This window comes from Lactuca saligna, chromosome 5, assembly GCF_052625555.1.
Source record: "Lactuca saligna cultivar CGN05327 chromosome 5, ASM5262555v1, whole genome shotgun sequence".
Classification (NCBI taxonomy): Eukaryota; Viridiplantae; Streptophyta; class Magnoliopsida; order Asterales; family Asteraceae; genus Lactuca; species Lactuca saligna.
The window spans coordinates 283,198,316-283,216,393 of NC_136421.1; the positions used below are offsets into that span (position 1 = coordinate 283,198,316).

The 18,078-nt window shown below is 33.0% G+C and overlaps 3 protein-coding genes across 4 annotated transcripts; 1 reads left to right on the top strand and 2 right to left on the bottom strand.

Moving 5' to 3' along the window:
* Positions 1 to 647: 647 nt before the first annotated feature.
* Positions 648 to 1,110, bottom strand: LOC145046790 (uncharacterized). Its single transcript, XM_078995053.1, has 2 exons — positions 983 to 1,110; positions 648 to 867 (listed from the first exon to the last, which is right to left on the bottom strand). Exons 1-2 carry the CDS (start codon positions 1,108 to 1,110, stop codon positions 648 to 650), a joined length of 348 nt encoding a protein of 115 aa, XP_078851179.1.
* Positions 1,111 to 10,092: 8,982 nt separating this feature from the next.
* LOC145048043 (Glycosyltransferase family 61 protein) lies at positions 10,093 to 12,087 on the top strand. Its single transcript, XM_078996442.1, has 3 exons — positions 10,093 to 10,397; positions 10,508 to 10,576; positions 10,747 to 12,087. Exons 1-3 carry the CDS (start codon positions 10,193 to 10,195, stop codon positions 11,943 to 11,945), a joined length of 1,473 nt encoding a protein of 490 aa, XP_078852568.1. The 5' UTR covers positions 10,093 to 10,192; the 3' UTR covers positions 11,946 to 12,087.
* A 496-nt stretch (positions 12,088 to 12,583) lies between these two features.
* On the bottom strand, positions 12,584 to 16,468 carry NTRC (NADPH-dependent thioredoxin reductase C). Of its 2 annotated transcripts, none has more exons than XM_078996441.1 (10): positions 16,029 to 16,468; positions 14,696 to 14,903; positions 14,426 to 14,531; positions 14,090 to 14,355; positions 13,651 to 13,930; positions 13,455 to 13,562; positions 13,271 to 13,357; positions 13,061 to 13,165; positions 12,867 to 12,997; positions 12,584 to 12,784 (listed from the first exon to the last, which is right to left on the bottom strand). In XM_078996441.1, exons 1-10 carry the CDS (start codon positions 16,303 to 16,305, stop codon positions 12,724 to 12,726), a joined length of 1,629 nt encoding a protein of 542 aa, XP_078852567.1. In that variant the 5' UTR covers positions 16,306 to 16,468; the 3' UTR covers positions 12,584 to 12,723. The 2 variants fall into 2 exon arrangements, with proteins under 2 accessions (XP_078852567.1, XP_078852566.1); XM_078996440.1 differs by having other exon boundaries at positions 14,696 to 14,906.
* Between the last annotated feature and the right edge of the window lie 1,610 nt (positions 16,469 to 18,078).

An 18,078-nucleotide genomic window follows, 5' to 3' on the forward strand; every position in this document is an offset into this window, starting at 1 on the left:
ACCTCGACAACTTTACAAAGAAAAATCAATTGATTAAGAGTATTGGGTATAAGCAACATGCTCTAACACCAAAGAGGTGCTACATCACTCATGGTGTTATAACATCACTAGATGAAATAGTCAACATGTTATAACACCCACTAATTTTCAAGTCATCATTTCTTTTTATTTATTTATTATTTTGAGTTTTTTTATAATTATAAAAACAAATATTCTTTTATAAAAACAAATATAATTTTATAAAACATGTTATTTAAATAAAGCATAACATCCATTAAAAAACATTACGAGACAAAAAAATACATAATTTTTTCCCTAAGTAACACTATTCATCATCGCCGTTACCATCGTAGATATAATATGTCAAGTCTTTTCGAAGTTTTTTATGTTTATGTGTGTCCTGAATATCAACGACTATGTGGAAATATTATGTTGTTCCTGGTTGAAATTGAATGTGTCTAAGATCCATTGGAATATAGTATGAAATATTACATCATTTATCTTCTACTACCATGTTTTGCATTATGATACATGCATACATAAGATATCGTAGAGTTTCTAAGCCAATGGTCGTGTTGCATGTTAAACTATGTGTCACTTCGACTTTAGAACTCCAAATCACGTTCCACATCCTTATGTGCTCTTTCTTATCTTCTCTTGAACAATTTATCTTTTTGTTCAACAGGGTGTCGAAATTCCTTCACGAATATGGAATATGCAATATATTTTACATCCGTAAGGTAATACCCAAACTTGTGTTCGTTTCCATTCACCGTGAAATGATCATCTTGTGCCTTTCCTGAAAAAAGATCGTCGAATATCGACGATTGATCAAGAATGTTAACGTCGTTGTTGGAACACATAACCCTGAAAAATGCATGCCGAATCCATAAATATTTGACAATTTTTCCATTTCTAGTGTGTGCAATGAATGTTTCCAAGCATCCTGGGAAACCAATGTCTTTCTTCAAGTGTCGCATACAGTTTTTGCATATCATGCAACGGAAGTTTCCATAAATATAGGTCTCCGAATATTTCAACAACACCTTTTAACAATCTATACAAACTTTCCCTTGTAGTTGTTTCATACATTCTCATATAACCATCCATGGTATCGGTGACTCCCCCATAGACATCAAACGAATGGTCGCAACACATTTCTGCAACGTTATGAATCCTCGCCTATCTCTAGCATCATATCTCAATTGGAAAAAACAATAATTAAACTTATATTAACTATGTAAAATTTGTATTTATTTTGTATAAAGATATAATAAATATGTTTTAAAATTAAATAAACAGTACATGCTTTCCAAGGCGTTGGCGCTCCGTAGAAACACATTTCTACTTAAATGAAATCTTCTTTTGAACTTCTTTGACCCGTACACATAATTATCCGCAAAGTAATCGTGATATAGACGTTCGTGTCCTTTCTCGCAATTTCTGTTTAACACCGCATGTCTTGTTAGTAGAGGGGTTGCATCTGGTTGTAATAGTTCGCTAGTGCAAGACTCGTACATCATAATGATGAATATATCGTCATCGTCATCATCGGACGAGTTGAAAGGATTCATAATTTTATATTTTTTTGTGAACAGTAATTGAAATCATATAAAATATAGAGAAAGAAGAATTGTGTGAATAGAATTAGGATAGATAATATGTATCAAGGTTGTCAAGATCGGGATCTTACTTAGGATTGTTTTTGGGTTTGCAAGATCGGGATCGAAATCCTAAGATTCTACAAAATAAAATATAATTTTAATTTATAATATTTAATTATGAAAATTATTTCAAACATTTAATTTTTCGTTTAAATGTTATAAAAACTTTAAAATATTAATCATAGATCACAATAAAAAATGATAAATGGTAGATTGGTAAAGGATAATGGATATAAAGTGGGAAAAAAAATCATTTACAAAAAAAAAAAAAAAAAAAAGGTACAATCGGATTGGATCTCGATCCTACCTGTGATTCTACCCAAAATACAATCATTTTACGATCCGGATCGTTTTTCATACCTAGGATCGTAGGATCGTACGATTCTACAATCAGGATCGCGATTTTGACAACCATAGTATGTATTTATAGGTAAAAAAATTAATTGATTTTTTTTAATTAAAATCTATTGAAACGATCAAAAAGGAAAAAATCAATCAACTTTCCCGTTTCACTTCGTACTTTCCCGTTTCACTTCGTCTTCGTCACAATCAAATACACAATAACACCCTTAACAAGAAAGGGTGGTGTTCAACTGTTAATCCAATCTTAACGCCGTTTCACTACCCACATGAGCCATAACGGCTCTAATATATTTGATGAAATTTAGTTTTAAATGTCACCCAAAAAAATGGCGGCTGTTGGATCTTACGCGGCTTCTGGTAGAGCGTGGAAGCACGCGCGTTACCATCAAAGTTTTAGGCTCCGCCAATACACCACAGAGCATATTACTCTGTACGCGGCCACAGCTAGGCCTATCACTAGCAGCAGCCTAACTGGGTTCGTTGGGATTCCCTTTTTTAGCATCAAACTTTCACTTTAACCCTTCAACTACTCCATTATACACATTTAGAGCACCCCATACTTACAAAAGTTATCTATCACTCTCCTTTCAAATGTTTGCTTGCATTTGGATTTTGGCCTAAATCCTACGTTACTGAAATGCCAAATAATTCTCACTACACAAATTTTTTGGTAACAGAAGGATTACCAAATCAACAGTTACAAATCTAGAATGGAATAACTAAAATTTTATAACAATTATGATAAATTAGAAATAATATTAACTTATTTTTTTATTTATGAGAATAACAGTATAATCTTTTTATCTATAATTGTAATATATTCAACACTTATAAACATTTTATTAGTTTGATTATACATTCTTATTATATGTGAATAAATAATAACTGGATGCAATTATAGATGAGAATATATTTATTGTAAATAAAAAACTAATATACATTACTTATACTAATAGCAAAAATTAAAATAATTACTATTTTTTTTTTACGTTTTATCCTTTTTCTTACCTTTCATGTTTATCATGTTTATTACAACTAATACCACCCTACTAAGTACAATCACTTTTTATATATTTTTTCATATTCACCAACAAAAGTAGAAATACAATAAATAAGTTGTAGGGATACAATTTCATATCATTATGTTGCCTCTTTAAAAAAGGATATCATCACAGATGTTCGTGTTACTTTGTGTTGAATTTCTCTTATAATGTAAGGCCGATAAATACTTTGTGTTACTTTTTAGTTTTTAACAAATAAGTTTATAAACTTGTTGCATTTAGATGAAAACAAAGATGCATAAAAAAATGTATTTATACATGGATAACACGTATTGAAAGCATACATGTATAGTGTTCGTGAGTTTAATGCCTCATGTTTGTATGTATATGAAAAAAAAAAGGTTATGATTTAAATATCAACATATCAATCGCATTGGCTCATTGACAATTATGTTGTCACTTTATTGGTATACTAAAGTGATGGTTATGGGTTCCTACCATTACCATATGTCCATATGGACCTAGTAAAGTGGTGGTTATGGATTATGATTTATGATCCTACTAGCCTACTAAAGCATCAAATTGTGGTTCATACCTTTCTTGTTTCATTATTTGATAGTTTTGGGTTCCTATCCTACCAGCTTAACAAAAAGACAGAAGTAGTCAAGTAGATTCCTACACTTTCAATCACTTTGTGCACTGGCATGCCCTTATCGAGGCTAACATATTTTTATTTTATAATCACTTGTATCATTCAAAAATATATATGACTTTAACTAGGAATGTATTTTTTTAGATGTGTGTTGTAACATCCATTAATTGGGTTTGGGGCTATAGGTTTCGATCTTTAAGTGTAAAAATACCATCAAAAGAAGTTCATTTAGGGTATTAAATTATGTAACCGGACGTTAATAAATAAAAGATGAAAAATCATGAATCAAGAAGGAACTTTCCAAGAATAAATTAAGATGTATTGGATTTTGATGTATATTGCTATTTTAGCATTTAGGCCTACCTAAGTTTTGGGGTAATCTAAATGTTGGGCATATTCAAGTGTTGATCTTATCTTTATCTAATGTATTTGGCTTATCTAAGGCATTGGACTTACCTGATATACTACTGATCTATTTATTGGGTTTGCTTCTATAATTGTATTAGGCTTATGTAAAACGTGGAGACTTTCCAACAAATGACATTGATGTATGTGGTACTACTTATTGACATTTCCCTTATTTTGTCATTAACTTCATGTATATAGGTCTTAAGGTCTAATGTGTATATTAGAATCCTCTAATGTGAGAAATTATGTATCTTTTGGTGAAACTACGTTAACTGAAGTTTAGGGACCAAGTCAGGGTCGGGCCAACACGATTGAAGGTCCGGGGCAAAATAAAAAATGGGGCCCTTTCAAAAATTTTATGTATTTGTATATTACACTATTTTATAAATTATACATACATAACAATACATTTAAATTTGTACACCATAGAATGGAGAAAACTAAAAATATAATGGTATTAGAAGTACAAAAATACTAAAGTCTCATCCCCTTTGTTTCTTCATTAACTTGTTCGGTTCTATTCATGTACATAAGTTGTTGACCTCCAACTGAAGTAGATTTATCATCAACAAAAAGTTGTTAGGTGAATTGCTTAAATCCAGAATACTTGTTGTTGTTAATAACCTGAAAGTAGTTGAAAAAACTATACAACAACAAAAAATTCTATACATATCAAAAACATAGAAATAGAAATAAAAAAGAGTACCATTCATAAATCAAAAATAAGAATATTAACATTACAAATCGACATTAAGCAATAAAGTTCAAGAACTGTCTCTAACTCAAAAATATTAACATTTGATTATGTCTCTAACTTGAACAGCCGCATAAAAATCGAATTTCAAAAAAAGAAAAAGAAATTTCAAGAGCGATAGAACATACAAAGATTAATAGTCATATTATCAAAAATCAATTTCACCTCTAATAGTCGATTCTGAAAACTGAGCCTTCAAATTTCTAGAAATTGAGAACGAAATCCAATTGAGGCAGTGATTGGAACTCTCGATTCAAACATCTAGGCTAGATTCCTAAAATAAATCAAATAACCTTATTAACTTCTCATTGGTGCTATATCAGAAAAAAAAAATCGACAACAAGAAGGGAAACAATAAAGTTTCCCGTTTTCAGAAATCGTGAGAAGAACGAGACACAATCAGTCTCTCAATTCTAAAATAACATTCGATTCACTAATGGTTGTTGTGGACGAATTCAGAAAATCAGAAAAGAATGAAAGAAATCGATTAACTAGAAATCTTGAATAAGAAATAGAAGAATGATCGTTAACTCTTGCTTTTGGAGAAGACATCGTTTCGATTTTCCATGGCAATGTTTGGATTTTCTATAGAAATCTGACTGTTGAAGAGTTACGACGCCTTGGAATTAGGCAGGACCGGCCCGTGGGCATGGGCAAGCTGGGCGACCGCCCCGGGCCCCCAAATGCTACAGAGCCCCAATTTTTAACTTGTTTTTGGTTATATATTAACAACTCATTACTTTTTAGCCAATTGGACTACTTCAAACCCCAATACTTTGATCAGAAACTAATTCAAAAGATGGAGCGTGGGAGAGAACGAGACTTACCTAGCATGCGTCCTAATTCCAAGGCGTCGTAACTCTTCAACAGTCAAATTTCTATAGAAAATCCAAACATTGCCATGGAAAATCGAAACGACGTCTTCTCCAAAAGCAAGAGTTAACGATCATTCTTCTATTTCTTATTCAAGATTTCTAGTTAATCGATTTCTTTCATTCTTTTCTGATTTTCTGAATTCGTCCACAACAACCATTAGTGAATCGAATGTTATTTTAGAATTGAGAGACTGATTGTGTCTCGTTCTTCTCACGATTTCTGAAAACGGGAAACTCTATTGTTTCCCTTCTTGTTGTCGATTTTCTTTTCCTGATATAGCACCAATGAGAAGTTAATAAGGTTATTTGATTTATTTTAGGAATCTAGCCTAGATGTTTGAATCGAGAGTTCCAATCACTGCCTCAATTGGATTTCGTTCTCAATTTCTAGAAATTTGAAGGCTCAGTTTTCAGAATCGACTATTATAGGTGAAATTGATTTTTGATAATATGACTATTAATCTTTGTATGTTCTATCGCTCTTGAAATTTCTTATTCTTTTTTTGAAATTCGATTTTTATGAGGCTGTTCAAGTTAGAGACATAATCAAATGTTAATATTTTTGAGTTAGAGACAGTTCTTGAACTCTATTGCTTAATGTCGATTTGTAATGTTAATATTCTTATTTTTGATTTATGAATGGTACTCTTTTTTATTCCTATTTCTATGTTTTTGATATGTATAGAATCTTTTGTTGTTGTATAGTTTTTTCAACTACTTTCAGGTTATTAACAACAAGTATTCTGGATTTAAGCAATTCATCTAACAATTTTTTGTCGATGATAAATCTACTTCAGTTGGAGGTTAACAACTTATGTACATGAATAGAACCGAACAAGTTAATGAAGAAACAAAGGGGATGAGACTTTAGTATTTTTGTACTTCTAATACCATTATATTTTTAGTTTTCTCCATTCTATGGTGTACAAATTTAAATGTATTGTTATGTATGTATAATTTATAAAATAGTGTAATATACAAATACATAAAATTTTTGAAAGGGCCCCATTTTTTATTTTGCCCCAGACCTCCAATCGTGTTGGCCCGACCCTGGAATTAGGACGCATGCTAGGTAAGTCTCGTTCTCTCCCACGCTCCATCTTTTGAATTAGTTTCTGATCAAAGTATTGGGGTTTGAAGTAGTCCAATTGGCTAAAAAGTAATGAGTTGTTAATATATAACCAAAAACAAGTTAAAAATTGGGGCTCTGTAGCATTTGGGGGCCCGGGGCGGTCGCCCAGCTTGCCCATGCCCACGGGCCGTTCCTGGACCAAGTGTGCAAAATATAAAAACTTAAGATGGCTTAAACCCTTAGGGTTCTCCAAACATCCTTTCATTATGTTCTTAAGGGGATGAAGATAGAAAAACCAAAACATCCATGGAAAAATACAATGTTGAGCTTAAAAGATTGTAATTGATTGGTATTCTTCATCAATTCCATCAAGAAAATCATCTAAGGTATACCTTTTTCCCTACATGGTTTGAGTTTTTTAGGTTTACAAGTGGTGAACTTTCATGTGGGTCTCCATAGCTGAAACTGGATGAACAAATTGATGATGTTAAGGTGTTAAGACTTAGATTCTAATGCCTTATGTTCATTCAAATTGAGAAACACATGACAATTGATCAATTAGCCCATTCTAAATTTCAAAGGCATTACCTAAAAAAATAGGACAAAATTACAAATTTAGCCAAAAACACTAATTAATTTGCAAATTTAGCCAAAAAAAATCGAAGTTGCAAAAATAACCACTGAAATCGCAGATGGAAATGGTCCATCTGCGATTTTGCTCTTCCATCTGTGAAGGTACAAGCACCTAAAGCATAGTTGTGCTTTAGGTACTTGTACCTTTGCAAATGGACTAATCCATCTGTGATTTCCCTTTTTTTAGTATAAAAACGTTTTTTTTTTCCTACATTTTTCACTCTTCATTTTAGAGAAACTCTCTCTCTAGTCCATTCCCTTGCAATTTCCCTTCATTTTTCACTCTTCATTTTTCAATACGTTTATTTTGTAGTCAAACTCATTGATTTCGTAGTCAAACCTATTGATTTCATGGTAAAAAGAAAAACATAAAATCTCAGATCAAAGGGAGATGAAATCGCGTATGGACACTGTTCATCTACGATTTTAGTATGATTCTTACTTATATATACACGGAAAAAAAAAACCATCTGCGAATGTACAAGTGGCTAAAACACAGACATGTTTTAGCCACTTGTACATTCATAGTTGGGATAGGCAAATCGCAAATGGACTATTTCCATCCGCGATTTCAGTGGCTAAATTTGCAGCTTCAATTTTTTTTGGCTACTTTCTACAAAGTAATTAGTTAATTTGGTTATTTTTGTAATTTTCTCAAAAAATAGTAATCCAGCTTCTCAAATGTACTTAATTAGTTAGCCTTAATTTCAAAAATAGTAATGTACAATTGAAAATTTCCACATACCTTAGCATTTCTCGTTTGTGAGTTTTCTTCCAATTCACGAACTTTATTTATTCAATCTACAATTGAAGGTGTAAATTAATTACTAGATGGATTAGTAATTAAATGTGTAAATCAAGTTAAAGGTTCTTGCCTCAAAATATGGATGTTATATATTACCAAGTTTTTAGTGGAGAATTATTTGCTTAAATATTTTTCACGAACTTCCATGCTTGACACCAACAAACAAAGATTTTAAAGATGAAGATGGTGGGTGAAGAACAAAACCAGCCTTCAATCTATTGGAACTTAGATCCAGAAAATCAAATAACTTTTGCACTTCAACCTTCAATTTTCACTTGAAGATGATAAAATGGTTATGTTTATCAATGAACTCGTATTTGAAAATGCTAGTTTATTTTGTAAAATAAATGACATTTCGCTACTCACCATCATGTCATCGAGTGACAGCAACCAATGTAGCCATTCATATACATATAACAACATACTTAATTACCTACACATGTCATGAACTCTGTAAGTTAGGTGTCACATTTTGTTAGATACTCATTATCAAATTAATGTCGTTAATAATTAGGTGTCACATTTTCTTAGATATTCATTATCAAATTACTATCTTGACAATTTGTAACGAGTGAACAACAAGTCTATTATTATTTGTAAATAATTTTAGATAATGTAATAATGAAATTATAAAGTTTTTGATGTAGACCATGTCTAACCCATTATTATTACTTTTAGATAAGAGAAATTAAATTCCCTCCTACCTTTTATTCCTATAATTATTCCTACCCACTAAAATTATGATAAATCACCATTCAATTTAATTGTATTTGATATATTCCTAATATAATCTTAATGATTTAGTTTAAAAAATATGGAAAGATGGCACTTGTTATAATTTTATTGGGTAGGAACATTTGTAGGCATAAAAAGTAGGAATCAATTTAATTTCTCTTTAGATAATGTCGATCATGTCTAGGTCACGCATCACACGTCTTGCTTTGAAATCTAAGAGGTAGAGGTTTCGGCCCCTTTTATTTCCCCTTATTTTTTGCATGTCATAAAAACTTATGTAGAAGCTAACCCGTTATTTTTACATATGTCATAAAACGTTAGATCCTAATCCAAGTCCTCCAACTAACTTTCATTATTTTATAATTTTTGTCCAACTTTTATTTTTTATAAATCCGATCCAAATTTATTTATATATTTTCCACATCTTTGTTTTTATATGTTTTTAAAAAAAGAAATTTTTTAGAGAAATATTTTTTTACAACTTATTTTACATTTGTTTACAAGTTTGTTTTTTACTATTTATTTTAATTAGTTTTTTACAAATTTACCTTTTTCTTCATTTTTATGAATATACTTTTTAAGATTTTTTTTTTTTTTTACAAATTTGATTTTGGACATTTTTCTTCTTAATTTTTATGTATGTATGTTTATGAAAACATGTAAAAATTTGTTTTTTCATATTCGTTTTCACAAACCAGAAATACACTCTTGTATATAACTAACTATGATTGTAATGTAATTATTATTCTGCATAGACAAATTTTCTATAGCATCACACAGGAGTGCTGCATCTGGTTTATCACATTAATCCATGGATGTCAGCACAATGAAAGGCGACATAAGCTTGTGCAAACAAGGTGTATGTGAAGTTTAGACTTCGACTGATAATAATTTATAGTACAGGGAGTTTAAATTATACTCACATGATTATAGGGGCCTAACTGAAAAGTTCCGGTTTCATGATTTCATCTCATCTATAATCACACGCGTTGTTGACTGTCAAAAGGCATCCAATACCAAACCCTGATTTGACCATCTCCCAATCCCATCGTCTTATTAGATTATTAAATATTATTAATTTTAGAAAGAACAGAGGAAGCCCATAATATATTTATATATATTTCCATTTTCCCCCATATAACCCCAAATCTAAGCTCTGTTACATGTATTTTTTGCTCCCTTCCCTTCTCCATAAATTCTCTTCATTCTAAAGCTTTGAATCATATAAAAATGGTGGATCATCAGAGGCATATGCAGCCAAGAAAAGGTGTTAAAGAGATGTTGATGCATGTAGATGAAGAACATGGCTGTGTTAATATCAAGAGATCAAGACCCAAACTTCTCTTCTTTCTCACTTTTTGCTCTCTTCTCTCTTGTTTCTTGCTTCTTCTTCCTCCTCTCCTCTCCTACCCTTCCCCCTCTTTCTCTCTCCTCTGTAAGTACTCTCTCTCTCTCTCACACACACATATTTAAAAGCTCTGTGTTTGAGTTAAAGATTTTGTCTTTTTATGCTTTTTAGTAATCAACTCTGTTTTGGTTCTACAGATTCATATGAAGGTGAAGATGAAGCCCTTTTGGAAATAAAAGCTCCACTTTGTTCGTCCGTCTCAAATGGTAAGTTCTTTCTTTGTTTTCTTTATTTATTATTATCTATTTCCAGTTTGCTTTTTGGAATTTTCCTTTTAGTGTTCAAGTTGCAGAAAGAATGAATATTTTATTTATTAATTCTGGGAGATGTTCATGTTCCATGATCTTGAATCGTGATGCTGTTTTTACTTTTACAGGAACAATTTGTTGTGACAGAAGCAGTATTCGATCGGATATATGCATAATGAAAGGAGACATAAGAACAAACTCATCTTCTTTCTCCGTCGTCCTCTACACCTCCGACGATCTTCTCACCGGAGAAGAAGAACTCCGCCACGAAAAAATCAAACCCTACACTCGAAAATGGGAGCCATCCACCATGGCCACCATCGACGAACTAACTCTCACATCCAAGAAATCCAATACCTCAACAACGCATAAATGCGACGTGTATCATGATGTTCCCGCCGTGTTCTTCTCCACCGGAGGTTTCACCGGAAACGTCTACCATGAATTCAACGACGGATTAATACCTCTTTACATCACATCTCAGCAATTCAACAAGAAAGTTGTGTTGGTGATTCTTGAATATCACGATTGGTGGATTATGAAGTACGCTGATGTTCTTTCTCAGATCTCTGACTACGAACCAATCGATTTCAATGGAGATAACCGAACTCACTGTTTCTCTGAAGCCATAGTCGGATTAAAAATCCACGATGAACTCGCCATCAATTCTTCATTGACAACAACCAACAAAACAATCCAAGATTTTCATGATATGTTAGACAAATCATATCAGCCACGAATTCATGATTTGGTTCAAGAAGAACCGGAAAAAACCCGCGAAAACCCCGATAATAACCCGAAGCTGGTTATCATATCAAGAAACGGGTCTCGGGCCATTATGAACCAAGATTTGTTGGTAAAAATGGCGGAAAAAATCGGGTTTGATGTGGAAGTTCTCCGACCCGATAAAACGACTGAATTGGCGAAGATTTACCGGGCTTTGAACTCGAGCGATGTCATGATTGGTGTCCATGGTGCTGCGATGACTCACTTTCTGTTCATGAAACCCGGGTCTGTGTTTATTCAAGTTGTACCTCTTGGTACAACTTGGGCTGCAGAGACGTATTATGGGGGACCCGCGAAGAAGCTTGGTTTACGGTATATTGGGTATGAGATTGGGGCACGAGAGAGCTCGTTGTATGATGAATATGATAGAAATGATGTGGTTTTGACTGACCCTGATAGCGTAAATGATCGAGGATGGGAATTTACAAAAAAGATTTACCTTGATAGGCAAAAAGTTAGGTTAAATCTTATGAGGTTTAGAAAGCATCTGGTTCGATCGCATTTCTTTATCATGGCAAAAAGAAATCATGCCCAAGTTTAAGATCGTACCTAAACTTGAGCATTAACTTAGTTGGGTTGTGGTAAATACAAGAGACATACAAGTGAGATTAGAAAATTTTAGGGCATATCATATTCTTTGGTTCTTTTTATTAAAGTAAATAAATCTTCATTCTTTGATTAAATTGTGTTGAGATGGTGTTTTACTTGTACATTGTGTGGATTATAATTTATACATTATTACTTATTGACTTTGTACGTTGCCCATGTTTAGTTGTACATTGCTCAGTTGCTTTGACGTGAGGGAAAGGAAAGGGAATCTCCCAGCTCTATCTATGAAGTTGGGTCGTATGGTTGTATGTAAGTTTGCATTATTGCGTAGAATCTTATTTCATGAGAATGCCATATCATCAACAATTAAAAATTAGTCAATCATGATCCACTACCCTGTCCAATAATTGGTTTTTTGCTACAACAAAATAAAGATTAATTCACATTTAGATATTAAGAGTAACTTAGTTATGAATGTTTTTTTTTTGTTCCTACACGATGTAATAATATCTTAAAGTTTAAATGAGTATTGTAATATAGCTTAACGGATTAAGTCCATTTTAAGTAAAAAAGAAACAAACACAACTAGCCAATATTAGCCTTACAAATAGAATAATTTGGTAAAACATAGAAACAACATTAAGAGGTGGACAACTATATTAAGATATGTAATGCATAGTTGAAGTTACAATACAATAATGGAGAGTATCAAAATTGAATCATGGAATGTGAAGCATTTTGTAAAAGGGTAAAATAGGAAAAACTCACACTCACTTATTTGCTTCGATAAATTCTCTGTACTCTTTCTTCATTTTGACCCCTGATACACTCCTGCGTATCCATTCATAATAAATGTCAAGACTAAATAGTGTTTCAGAAAATGTAAAAGTAAAGAACAAAGAAATATGAAAACCTGATCATTTCTTTGTTCTTGAAGAACTGCACACATGGTGTACCCATAATATTTGCTGCCTCAGCAACCTCGGGATCTTCTTCAATATCAATCTCAACAAAATGGACATTCTGATCAAACTCATCTATCACCTATAATACATTTTCTTTTCAATACTTAATGATATTTCAAAAAATATTATTAGTTATTATTACCTTGCCAAGAATTGGCTTCAATGTCCTACATGGACCACAAGTTGGTGATGTATATAGTACACATATGAGTCTAGGGCTTTCATGGTACAATTTTCGCAATGCATACTGCAGATAAAAATAAAAAAAATATGAGTATTATTATATAACATCCTATTTCCATTTCTTTCTGTTAGGTTGTAATTTTCAATTTATTTATTTTTCTTATTATACCTGTCCCCTGTGCTTAGTAAGTGTAATGTCAAAGCCTTCCTGCACATCTCGTGGTGTGAGCTCCTTCTTAACTTCTTCAGTATGTGGCTGTGAAAAATATAAACAAAAAGATGAAATTAAAGTTTTAGACTTTAGTTTTCTTCACCGTTTTTATGTTTGACTTTTTTGGTCAAAATGAAGTAACCTGATGAAACTCAATGAGGAGATTATTGCTGACAAGATATCTCTCCACTGATAAAGCAGCTATGCATCCTGATCCAGCTGCAGTTACTGCTTGTCTCCATTCATGATCCTACCCACAAATTTATTACATATACAATTAATTTCATACAAAACTTTGAAACTTTCTTTTATCAAAAAATGGTATTATATTATATTACCTGAACATCTCCAGCAGCAAAGACACCTTCAACAGAAGTTTTTGCGTTTCCATCCTTGACCAAAATGTATCCGGAATCATCTAGATCAACTTGGCCTTCCAACAACTGGCTGTTGGGGGAATGACCGATTCCATAGAATAAGCCTTTAGCCTCCAAAACTGATTCCTCTCCTGTATCATGTTTCTTGATTAAAATCCCTGACATCTGTCCTTTTGTGTTGCTCACAACATCCAATGTCTCTGTGTTGAAGTGCACTGTGATATTCGGATTATCGACAACTCTGAAACATTCGCCAGAATCAACCTGTTAAACAAACATTCAGGGAGTTGAATCTTAAATACACATTGATTCTAAATACCAACCTACTTTCATTTCATCTTTCTCTTACACCATTGTTTTTTTTTTTTTTTTTTTTTTTGAGGTTTGAAAAATGACTGACCTATCCTGCATTGCTTTGGATGCCCTCATTTGATCCCTGCGTACGAGTAAATGCACATGTCGAGCATATTTAGTCAAATAAATTGCTTCCTCAGTAGCAGTATCACCTCCACCAACAACTGCAAGAACTTGACCCTTGAAAAGTGGTGAAGCTCCATCGCAAATTGCACATGCACTAATTCCCCTACTCCAAAACTCATCTTCACGTGGTAAATTCAGTCTTCTTGCAGTGGCTCCTGTTGCTACTATGATACTATGACACTTCACCTAAACATAAGTTTATTTGTTAATGTTTTATGTTTATTTATTTGTTTCTTTATAACAATTGAGGATTTACCTTACGATCGCTGCTTTGTATAGTAAAAGGACTGTTATTCACATCAATGAATTCTACATCTTCTTGATAAAGTTCTGCTCCCCATCTCTCAGCTTGACGCCTCATCCTAATAACCAAATAACAGTTATAGATAGCATCATACTTTCAAAGCTTTTCTTATTAGGAAATCATGTTATATATATATATATATATATATATATATATATATATATATATATATATATATATATATATATTTGTGGAGATACGTTTTACATTTTACAGTTTTACCTATCCATCAAATCTGGACCAGTAATTCCATCTGGAAAACCTGGAAAGTTTTCAACTTCAGTGGTGGTCATTAACTGTCCACCAGGAACACCACCAACTTGATATCCTTCAAACACTACAGGCTTCAAATTGGCACGTGCTGCATAAATTGCTGCTGTGTATCCAGCTGGACCTGAGCCTATGATTACCAAATTTTCAACACCTTCCCCTGCTAAAACAAAACATAATGTCGCATAAAAAATAATGACAATGAAATTATAAAATCTTGGGCCCTAAGAAAGTAAATTAAGATTGTATTAAGACTGTTGTGGTCCTATATAGTATGAGGTAATCTACAAGTTAAAGGTTTTTAACTTGTAGTTAGCAAGAATGTCACAAATATTCATTGTAGGTGCAAAAAATTTCACAAAAATAACCTTCATAGTTATTAACTTTTGTCTGTATTAATTCATTGGTGTCAACTAAAGGTTTTTTTGCAAAGTTTTGAAAGTGTAATGGCTCGTTAACATGTTCATGTCAAGTACAATGGTTAGAAATGATATTCATGATTTCATTCACATCTATAATACATAACCGATAAGAGGCTCAAGCTCCCATTTAGTGCATAATGACCAAAAGTCCACAAGCTTATTACTATACTCCCTTCTTTTCCTAAAAGCAAAATGAGACATTTTTCCACAAACTTACTAGTATTCCATCCATCCCATGGAAATTGCAGCAATCTACCAAACATGTAGTTTAATGAAAATGTCAAGAACGTAGTAATGGAGTCTTGTGAAAACGAATCAATGAAGATAACTTATTTGGAAGGATGATAGTCAACAAATAGTCCGTTTTTAACATGAAATTTTTGAAAAGGGAAATGTTTAGATTTTCATGGGGCATCTAAGAAAGGGAACAGTTGCAATTTCAATGAATGAGGGAGTATATCTCAGATCATTATCGATATGAATTTCAACCTTGTCTATAAAATTATACAAGCTATTTTTACAAGTAATACTGCAAATACAACATCAATTGGTGTTAAGTTTATCTCGAACATACATGCGGATGCTCGAAATTTCAATAGCCACAAAATCCACATCATTTTACATATAGAAGTACTAGTTTGAAATTCTATGTTAAAATTGTAGCGCTCCTTTCGAGAATGGAGGTTAATACTGGAGAATCTTAAAATTGAGACAGAACATATGTCCATGCATTTATCCATACTCTCGTCCAACTTAAATGCAATAACATCGCTTCCTCTACTATTGAGTTCAATTCAAACAAACAAACACACACACACACACACACACAAATAGATATAGTGTTAACGATTGTTAGTAGGTACCTGAAGAGGTAGGTTGGTCAGCGGATGAAGCTGAAACTCGTAAAGAAGACGGCGGCAGCGAACGACGGTGACTGCAGAATCGACCGCCGATGTTAACGACAGAGTCGAAACGAAGAGTGGTGGTGCGTCGACAAGTCAAAGCGAGTAAAAGGCTGTTGGGAGTAAGAGAAATAGAATGATTGGACGGAGAAGCCGAAGTAGCTCGTCGGCTGAGAGCATTGTTTCCGATAGCGATTCCGATTCCGACGCCGTTGGCAATCTGAGCTGTTGTAGCCATTGGTTTCGGACCATACAATTACAATATCCTTAACCAACTCAACCCAACCCAAATAACAAACACACACACAACTACTGTGTGTTTTTGGGAATCGTATATTTGTCCAGTGCTCTATCCAGAAGGATCCAAACCAAACACGAGCTCTATATCTTCCCACCGTGTATTTTCTAAAATTGTGTAATATGAATTTTAATTATCCCTTTTCTTATCTTAATGCCCATGGTTTTTTTAAAGGAAAATTTATTAATCTGATATTTTTTTGGGTTTTTTTCTAAAATATAATTTTTTTTTTCTTTTTTTGCAAAATAACTACTTATTCCAGAATTAATCGTTCCGGAACCAATTATGGATTACTTTTCGGATGGTCTAATCTATTTCATTGGATCCATAATGTTTATTCCGGAGCAACCGTATATTTTTCAGATCGGGATTTTGAATATAATTCGAAGCGGCAACTTCATTCCGAAAAGGCACATTCCGATTCCGACGCTCCAACTAGATTACGACGCTTCAACTCAATTCTGACATGCATAGACACTCATATCCAACATGGAAGACGAGAACTATGACCATGTTATTTTACGATGTTTTCGTTTTCTCTTTGTTTGTTTAAGGTTCCTATTTTTCTACTGTTACTTACTGTTCCAAATGTAGTAGTCCACCTCCGGAATGAACTGAAAATGTTCTGGAGTTTAAATTAGGGAAATCTTCAGAAAAGTCCTAAAATTTTACCCTAATTTACGAAAAAGTCTCAAACTAAAATTTGTTTACGAAAAAGCATGAATCACCGGTAAAAATGGCGATTTGACCCATTTTTTCCGATAAAATGTACGTTACATGAAGAAAATGACCAAATCATCAGTAAATTTTATTTTGGGACTTATTCGCAAAATAGGGTAAAATAATGGGACTTTAGTGAAACATGTAAGTAATAAAACCGGTAAACCGGAAAAAAGGGGTCAAATCGCCATTTTTACCGGTAATTTATGCTTTTTCATAAACAAAATTTAGTTTTGGACCTTTTCGTAAATTAGAGTAAAATTTTAGAACTTTTCTGGATATTTCCCTTTAAATTAAAGATGTCGTTGTTGTAGGACAAACTAAAAAATAGTTCAGAATTAAGTTTAGTTATTGTTAATTTACATCGAAATGTTGTGTTCTAGATCTTAAAATTTCATTCTGGAAGCCTCCAGAACACGAAAAACCATTCTGGAACACGATAAACTCATCTGGAACATGAAGAACGGGTCCAGAACTAGTCTGGAATATTAGTCATTTTCATTTTAGAATGAAGTGAAAAACAACTTTTTTATTTGCGCAACACGACATGATTGTTGATGCATCAATTACACTCTTGTGTAAACCAAAAATTGGCGGGGAAATTCCTGCGACATTCAGAAACATACCCGAATGTGAGACTATGTTCCGGAATACATGTTTCGGGAGGTGGTTAGACATTCCTAATGTAGATGGGGATCATTTGCTTGTACATTATGTCTTTTGCCACAAAATTATCACTAAACCCCGAAGCTAAGTAGAGGAAATGGTTTTGAGATTGGGGGTTACGAGTTGTATTTCGGGAAGAAAGAATTTTGTCTCATCACTGGCTTCCGGTTTTGTGACTATTTTCCTGCTTCTGCATCTGGCGCCACCTTCTGTTCCCGTGCCTTTCCTATGGTCCAACGAATGTCTCGGTCAAATTACAACATGTTACAGATGTGTTTAAACAATCACTTAATGAGTTATAGGGTGAGGATGCAGTCTGTGTATGTC

Excerpts from the sequence above, each read along its gene's own strand:
- NTRC (XM_078996440.1), bottom strand. The coding sequence starts at position 16,305 with ATGGCTACAACAGCTCAGATTGCCAACGGCGTCGGAATCGGAATCGCT. Across the intron at positions 14,532-14,695 it reads GGTCCAGATTTGATGGATAG|GATGAGGCGTCAAGCTGAGA; the intron begins GTAAAACTGTAA and ends TTTGGTTATTAG. Across the intron at positions 13,931-14,089 it reads TCCAAAGCAATGCAGGATAG|AGTTGTCGATAATCCGAATA; the intron begins GTCAGTCATTTT and ends CGAATGTTTCAG.
- LOC145046790 (XM_078995053.1), bottom strand. The coding sequence starts at position 1,110 with ATGGATGGTTATATGAGAATGTATGAAACAACTACAAGGGAAAGTTTG. Across the intron at positions 868-982 it reads TTGCATGATATGCAAAAACT|GGTTATGTGTTCCAACAACG; the intron begins GTATGCGACACT and ends TGCATTTTTCAG.
- LOC145048043 (XM_078996442.1), top strand. The coding sequence starts at position 10,193 with ATGGTGGATCATCAGAGGCATATGCAGCCAAGAAAAGGTGTTAAAGAG. Across the intron at positions 10,398-10,507 it reads CCCCTCTTTCTCTCTCCTCT|ATTCATATGAAGGTGAAGAT; the intron begins GTAAGTACTCTC and ends TTGGTTCTACAG. Across the intron at positions 10,577-10,746 it reads TTGTTCGTCCGTCTCAAATG|GAACAATTTGTTGTGACAGA; the intron begins GTAAGTTCTTTC and ends TTACTTTTACAG.